Consider the following 8,547-nt stretch of genomic DNA (forward strand, 5'->3'; position numbering starts at 1 on the left):
TTTCTTGTAGCCATCGCATCTGTGAGGCAAACATCTGAACTGGTGGCCTTATACTGCAAGGAACTTTTCCTGGTTTTGTATTGGGGCAAGGTGGTGTTTAGGCCCCCAGACTTCCTTCTTGCCAAAGGTAGTTTCTGCCTTTTAACTCAACCAGGACACTGTTATTCCATTCTTCTATGCGCATCTAGGTCATCCAAAGGAAGTTTTCCTCTATTGAATGGATGTGGTTTAGGCTGTGAGTCTATCTCTTGTCCACTGCTTCTTTTATGTAAACTGGTTCTCTTTTTGTAATTTCAAGGCTTTTACCTGATCTTCTGTTTGCTCATTCTCCAAGTGCCACAAGGTGGATTTTAAAGCCTCATCTGATGTCAGCATAAGGTCCTCCAGGTGGGTCTTTGAGCGTTTGTGACGCCTACTCCTCAGTTGGACTGCTTTTGGACATCCCAAACTTGAAAGGTTTCTGATGTCTGTGTTGCTCACCCCTCAGTTGGACTGATTTCGGAGGTCCCAAAGGTGAAAGACTTCTGTGTCTCTCAATGGATGAGAGAGAAAATAGGATTTTTGTACTCACTTTATGGTATTGCTGCAAAATTGGGGCTTGGTAGGGGGGGGGTGTTATCCTGCACCGACCTACAGTTTATTTGACAGGGGGGGGGAGAGACAGTGCAACCACTCTGGTGTAGTAAGTTCCAAAAAAGTTTTAATTCAGAGGGATAAAAAGTGAATACTGACAAAAGTATAAGAGAGACACACATGAAAACAAGGGGAAGGATGAGCCTGTAGCGGAGACACAGACCCAAATGAATGCAGCTGGATAGATGGATGGACTGCTGTAGGCACAGGGTCCAGATCGCTGTGCCCCCGGTTGCTAGATGGGAAACTGGCCAGCTAGAATGCAGTGCGTCTGCTTCCTCACTCCCAGTGTCAATGGGCAATGGATGGTGATGTCCACCTGGTGTCCAGGGTCATAGGACTCATTACCAGGGACCTTCTTCTCCCAACCCCCTATTGTTTTCACAGATGGAGTCTCTCCTCCTTGCTGACAATGGCACCCCTAGTTTTAGTTTGCTTTGCCTAGGGCTTATCCGCTCATTAGCCCCCTCCCTTTCTTTTAGTCATTATCATTGTCTGTTATATACTAACAATAATAATTCACTTCCTTACTATCATTTGTTTTATAATTAATCATGAGTGGTTGATCGCTGGTAGCCAAGCGCCGGCCCTGGCGTTTAGGCATCATTTGTTCGTTTTTTTGACAGGGTCTAATCCTCCCGTAACCAGCATTATAAACCAAAGGTGAAAGACTTCCTGTGTCTTTCCTATGCTGAAAAAATTAGTGGACCGGATAATTGTGGACTTTTGGGAATCTGAAGAAAATTGTTGAAAAAAAAAATGCCTTTTAGATCTATTGGTGTAACTAACCAATAATTTCCTATTTTTCAGTGTTCTGAAAAGAGTTATACTGCTGGAGGGACTGTTCTGTTTTCCTTTTATCTCATTCATCAATTCTGCACTGAGAAGACAAGTTTAGAATAATTGTATAATGTAAACCCTTTTTTTTTTTCATTCCATAATTTAAAGGCCTGTTGTTACATTTAACCTTCTGGGTGAAGACCATCTCATCCTAGGAAGACTGATACACACACTGGGCATATTGATGCACCTGGCACAGCATGCCACGGTAATGTATATGTGAAGGGATAGGCCTGCTGATAGTATTGTGGATTTGGAACCCAGGGTGTATGCACCAGCTATATGTGATAGGACAGTAAGACTTTCTCTACACCTTTTTCAGTATGCTGTCAAAAGCTTTTGATGAAGTACTCAACTTCTGTCTGTCTCCCACTAGATGCCACCGTCTATTCTCTTTTTCATGGAACATTCACAATCAAATAAATTCCTCTATAGCCTTAGTTGATCTGTATGTGTATATTTACATACACTATGTATGTACTGTATGTGTGCACCATGTGAAACCCAGAGATTACCATATTAGATTACCAGTGACCGCATCATTGTGCTGCACATAAGTTGTGCAGAGAACAGAGCGGTGGGAGGGACCCAGTAGGCTCCACCCACTACAGGCTGCCTGCAGAAAACTACAGGAGAGGTGGAGACAAGACCAGTCACGCTGCACAGGGAGAGAGAGCAGCAGTGACCGGTCTTTATTACAGGAAGCTCCTGCATAAAGGCATAGATCCACACTGGATTACTACAATAATCTGGAAGAAATATACAGAGCACGCCAAAATCCAAGTAAAAATACGCATGACCCTTGTATTTAGATAATTGCTTATCCCGGAGTTCAGCTTTAATTTAATTTTGGTATCCAATGCTGAACTTTAGAGAAAAAGATTAAATACCTATATAAAATTAAGCAAGACAGAAAGACAAATTATTCATTTAGTACCTTTTATTTATTTAAATATTCCAGCGTTCAAAGAGATGTTTTGCAGTTTTCCACTTTTTTTTTTTTTTTTTTTTTTACACAAAAGTAACAAGTGATGGTATATAGAAATTCCATTTACTACATAGCATTTCTTTGTAAAGAATACAGACAAATATTACTAAGTTACTAGTCTGAGTTGTTAGTTACTCCATTGCAACAAGTGTAAACCAATTGTTGTCCTTTTTTAGGCACCTGATTGGGCAAACTAATAGGACATGGTGTTTCCTGAAATAACTAGTCTGCCTAAGGGAGGATTATTACTGACTCTAATACTTTCTTTGGGGGTTCAGGATTGATAGACGTTAGCGCTCTGAATGTACTGGGGGTTGATCGGACTTTAGAGCCACATTTACATATCTTAAAACTGAACTCCAGGCAAGATATAAAAGATAGAAATTAACACGGCTCTTTATTTGTTAAAGCTGTAGTAAACTGCAGTTCAAAAAATCCCCTGCAAGGCAATGTCATGATGTGCTAGTATGCATCGCATACTTGCCTTAAAATGAAGCCCTCCAGCATTGCGCTGTCACCGCTGGAGGGTCTTCTTTCCAGGTTTGTGGCCTCTGGTTACATGAGTGGCCGGGGGCGCGATGACATCACTCCCTTGCATGCACGTGGAAGCCGCCATTTACGGTGTGGGCTCTGAAGGTCTGGCACAGTATGCCAGACCTTCAGAGCGCATGCATACGCCGGCAACATCACCCGCTGTATACACTCAGTGCAAGTTTAGGAGATATTTAAAGTACCGTGTTTCCCCAAAAATAAATAAGCCCCGGTCTTATATTAATTTTGGCAACAAAAGACCCAGTAGGGCTTATTTTTGGGGTAGGGCTTGACATGTGCTGTCTTCTCTCCCCGTCTCCCTCTCTGCCTGTCTGGAATCCCCAGTGGCCAGTGGAACCAAGTAAAAGTGGGTGTGAAATCCTGGGGCGCACTGTGTTGCATTATTGTGTAGTGTGAACTGTGCATTTTTCTGTGGTCTATTTGTGATGGGTGCCTTTATTATAGTGCCGCCGTGACCTGCTTATCCTCTCTTTCCGCAATGCCCCTAATTTTCTGGTGCAGTCCAGGGCACGCTCCAAGCATTGCAGAGGGGAGGGGGGCCCGAGATCCCCTGCTGACAGCTGGCAGAAGAGGAGAGCAGCGGGGGATCGGCTGAGCGCCACTCGGTGCTTCCATGGCCCGCCAGAGCTCCCTTCCCCGCTCTGAGCACTGCAGAGGGAGGGGGGAAGGGGGGCCGAGATCCCTGCTGACAGCTGGGGGAAGAGGAGGAAAGCAGCGGGGGGGATCAGCTATACGGAAGGTGTTTGTCACACATGGATTTCAGCATCTTGCATGTTTTGCATTGTGTAATATTGTAGTGCAGTGCCTTTTTGGGATTTAACAAACACTTTAAACTAGGGCTTATTTTCGGGGTAGGGCTTATATTGCAGCCCTTCCCGAGAATCGCAGTAGGGCTTATTTTTGGGGAAACACGGTACCTGTAGAATAGTGGGTTTACTACCACTTTACAAAAACAGATTTTGTATTTTTTTTTTTAATACAAGCAGTGTGTAAGCACCTAAAGCTTGACATTGGTTTCAGCCTCAGAGGCCCCTTCACACCACTATTCTAATCATGACTGCCAGTGAGTTTTTCAGGTGGACCTGATTGGACGGTCCGTTCACCCCTATGGACTGGTGGATGTAAACAAACTTGTGTCCATTTACACCTGCCTACTTCCGGATCCGATCTGGTCCGCTAAAAAGAAACGGAAGGGGATACCCCTCTGTCTAGGCAGATTGGATTGGAGGGCAGTCTGCCGTAAACAGGAAGCGGGTTCCGTTTACACTCGGCCGCCCATAGAGCGGACACTGACCTGTCATCCGCCCATTCTGCTCCGCTCAGCAGAGGATCAGCAGACAGATTGCCTGATGATCACAATTGAGTCCTACCCCTGTGAATGGGGCCTTACAGTCTGCTGTACAGCTAAATCTAGGAGGAGTTGAAGCACAAGTGTCAGCAAGAATCAAGTGTTCTGCAATGATTATGTGCCAACAGGAAACATGCTGCTAGAAGGAAAGAACAGAGTGACAAAGAGATGAGTCTACCTGATGCTTCTCCTTTTACTGTAAAGTCACAAACTGGGAGAGGAGTAAACCTGTAAGTGTTACATAACCCCAGCAGAAAAAAAAATCAGGCTGGCAACCCTGCAAGACATTGGTTGTGCTTTGTGCCAGAGTTGTGTAAATCTGGGGACTGGAGGGACAAAAATGCAAATCCAATATATGTTATTTCATTTGTTTATTTGGCGATTTGCCTAGTGTTTAGCTTTAAAGATGTATAAGAAGGCTTAGCACTGCTTACATACATTTTGACAGGCTCTGCTGTCTGGATGTATCATATGTGTTAGGACAGAGGGAGGGTGGTGTGGTCTTCCAATGATCACTCTGTCATCGCTGTCTGTTAATACCGCAGATCATAGAGATTGTTTGTATACAGTATTTGAATATTTGCCCGATATTTTAAAAAGAGAATAATATATAAAAGATGACTATGCATTCCTTTAAAAAAGTATCATGGTTATATTTTGTAGGTGGTGTCCCAGATGGGGAAAGCGCTGCTGGAGTTTGTTTGGGTCCTCCACTTTCATTCTGACCCGTGAGTATGCCAGCTTTATGTAATCTGGATTTTCCAATTCTTATCGCTTTGTTAAAGCAAAACTTTTTGTTGAATTGGATGGTGGGGAAAGGTTATAAACAGTCAGGGAGGAGTTGAGAGACCCAGACGATAGTGTAAACCTGAAAGCTCCTAAAGCTGGGGTTTAGTCTGCTTATGTTTTGCCTTCTCTGCTTCCTTCCTCCCTCATCAATACGCCAAAGAAATGATAAAATAAACATTTTCCATTTTCATGACATCACTGGTTATGAACTAAGGTAAATAATCACCAGGTCTATGTGCTTCTCTGTGCAATGCAGTCAGATTATGGCTGGTAGGTAGGGTGCTGTATATAGGTTCCCTAAAACATCACAGCGCCCTGCATCAGTACTCCTCCAAAGAGCCCTCAACCCTGAAGCAGTTTGCATAACTCCTCCCAATAGCCAGCCCACAACTAGCAAAATGCCTTTGTGGGCAGGGGTATGGAGGAGTGGGCATTCCCAGTCAGTTGCATGCAGAGCACCTTAGGTAATGCCCACACGATTTGGAGTTGCAAATGAAAGAGGAATTTCACTTTAAAAAGAGGTGAAAAACAGAAATAAGGATGGACTCTTTAAGGTGCAATGCTATATTCACAGGACCCGGCTGCTGTCCAGCAACCCTCAGAGCAAGTTCATGTAACATGTCGTATGGCTTTGCTCTGTGGAAAGGATTCAAGGCAGGTACCATATGCAGGAAGGGCCAGGACTAGTGACTGGCTGGACTCCAAGCTTGCAGTGGTCAGCAAGGCAGGTACCATATGCAGGAAGGGCCAGGACTAGTGACTGGCTGGACTCCAAGCTGTTGCCCTGGCAAGGGTCAGGGCAGGCAACAATAAGAAGAGTAATCCATTATCCAAGCAAGGGGTCAGTAACTGGTAAGAATCGGAAAACCACTCCTAAAGCCACATCTGTATTTAGGAGTAAATTTTAGAAAAAAAGAGGATCAAAGATGGCCCTAGATCGGACTTTAGAGTCAAAATGGATGAGAGAATATAAAAAAATATATTTTATTGATGACAATTAATCATACATAGAGCAAGTATCGAAAGCATAAAAAAACACAAACAATTAACACACAATTATCATGAACGTACGGCATAACAAAAAATGTTGACACCATATAGGCAACAATGAGCCTCTATGCGTCAACGTGTTTCGCTTCGTCAGGACACATTCAGGGGTTGTTGGAAGGAACAGGTCTCACTATCTTGTCAGCATAAAACATCCACAGATGGAAATGTCCACAATGAACATTAAAAATCACAGTGTAGCTAAGCGCCGGTTCACATTAGAAGCGGCACGACTTGCAGGTCGCCTCACCGAGGCGACCTGCACACGACTGCCGCGGCGACTTGCAAGACGACTTCTGTATAGAAGTCTATGCAAGTCGCCCCCAAAGTAGTACAGGAACCTTTCTTCTAAGTCGGAGCGACTTGCGTCGCTCCGATTAGAACGGTTCCATTGTACAGAACGGGAGGCGACTTGTCAGGCGGCTAGGTCGCCTGACAAGTCGCCCATGTGTGAACCGGCTGTAAGGGAACATAATCTACCAATACTAGTAACTGTATGACGAGTAGCTCAAAAAATGTCACTCATGTAGAATACCGTATTTTCCGCAACATAAGATGCACTTTTTCCCCCCCGCCATCTTAAGTGCAGCAGAAATTTTTTTTTGTAACCTTGGCCAGATCTGTGTCTTGCCACAATTCTGTCTCTGAGCTCTTCAGGCAGTTCCTTTGACCTCCTGTTTCTCATTTGCTCTGACATGCACTGTGAGCTGTAAGGTCTTATATAGACAGGTGTGTGGCTTTCCTAATCAAGTCCAATCAGTATAATCAAACACAGCTGGACTCAAATGAAGGTGTAGAACCATCTCAAATATGATCAGAAGAAATGGACAGCACCTGAGTAAAAATATATAAGTGTCACAGCAAAGGGTCTGAATACTTAGGACCATGTGATATTTCAGTTTTTCTTTTTTAATAAATCTGCAAAAATGTCAACAATTCTGTGTTTTTCTGTCAATATGGGGTGCTATGTGTACGTTAATGAGGAAAAAAAATGAACTTAAATGATTTTAGCAAATGGCTGCAATATAACAAAGAGTGAAAAATTTAAGTGGGTCTGAATACTGTCCATACCCACATGTATGTATGTATGTATGTATGTATGTATATATATATCCAAAATAACACAGCCGAGCTCATCTCTTTACCACACACAGCCACAAAGGCAAGAGAATTCTTGTTGGACAGTGTATTAGTGCTCGGACAAACACACTTAGACCAAATTTTATTGGTTCAAAGAATGTCAGGCAAAATGGTCGGCCCTCACGCATGTTCACTTCATCAAATCTGGCCCTATTTGAAAAAAGTTTGGACACCCCTGGCCTACAGGAACTGCATTTTATCCAAAGAACTAGTGATCTATATATTCACTAACAACATAAGTATGTCCTTCTAGATGTGGATGACAGCCTGTCCTGCAACTATCAGAAATGAATAAGGCTGCACACAGTCCAAGGGCTCATTAAAACAGCCATGTACGATGTGTAGTCTAGTGTACCCCCCGGGAAAGCATCTACCACCCATTTTGCCTCTAAAGTCCGATCTAGGGCCATCTTGGGTCAGTAACTGGGGAATTCAGAGAAGACCAGGCAAGGTTGAAGGTACAGGAACCAGGTAGCAATCGCTATCACAAATCCAGAGCCCTGGGCTTGTTGTGCTCAAATACAGTGCTGCAGCCAATCAGAGGACATAGGAGGATAGGCAGACAGAGCCGATCTACTGCCTACCAATGGAAGCCGAGGGCATTGTCTGCAGAGCAGGGCCTCTTGCCCAGAATGGCTCCCAGGCAGGGAGGGGCTTTGGAGCTGCAATGAGAGTAAGAGGTTGCTCCCAAGATAGTCCTCATCTGATCAGGCTCAGATAATTGGTCCTCATTTGTTCAGGCTTTGGTAAGTATTCCTCATATATACCGACTCTGATAATTCTCGTCTGTGTTCTGTACAGTTTTGTCAGACAGGGTCTCCTCTTCTGTGTGTCCACCGTGCTGCTGAGTGTTCCTTGGGAAAGGCTTATAACTGACATGGCAGATGAGGTTCTGGAAACGAAATGCTGGTTAGAAGGTGAGATATGTTCACTCATCCCCAGAAATGTCTTTTCCTGCTTGTGCTAGCAATTATTATTATTTTGGTGAGATCCTTCCCAAGGGTTAATTACTTTTAAAAGGAAGCAGACACTGCAACTTTCCTCATCAGAACACAAAAAAATGCATAAGCTGTTTATATTAAACACAGACCCTCTGATTCAGAAACATACAGCTTTTTCTTATGAACAAAAACATTTAGGACTCTGGTAAAATCCTTGATCTTCCAGAGGGGATTTTATTTTTTTTTTTCTCAGCAAAAGTGTAATTGCT

At 43.6% G+C, this 8,547-nt stretch overlaps 1 protein-coding gene across 1 annotated transcript in view; it reads left to right on the top strand.

Moving 5' to 3' along the window:
* Nucleotides 1-8,547, top strand: part of TELO2 (telomere maintenance 2) — a 58,195-nt gene that overhangs the window by 41,644 nt on the left and 8,004 nt on the right. Inside the window, exons 18-20 of the mRNA XM_073636605.1 lie at nucleotides 1,582-1,681; nucleotides 5,025-5,089; nucleotides 8,139-8,254. Coding sequence (XP_073492706.1) covers nucleotides 1,582-1,681; nucleotides 5,025-5,089; nucleotides 8,139-8,254 — 281 coding nt within the window. The remainder of the gene's footprint in view (nucleotides 1-1,581; nucleotides 1,682-5,024; nucleotides 5,090-8,138; nucleotides 8,255-8,547) is intronic.

This window comes from Aquarana catesbeiana, linkage group LG06 (genome assembly GCF_042186555.1).
Source record: "Aquarana catesbeiana isolate 2022-GZ linkage group LG06, ASM4218655v1, whole genome shotgun sequence".
Lineage (NCBI taxonomy): Eukaryota > Metazoa > Chordata > Amphibia > Anura > Ranidae > Aquarana > Aquarana catesbeiana.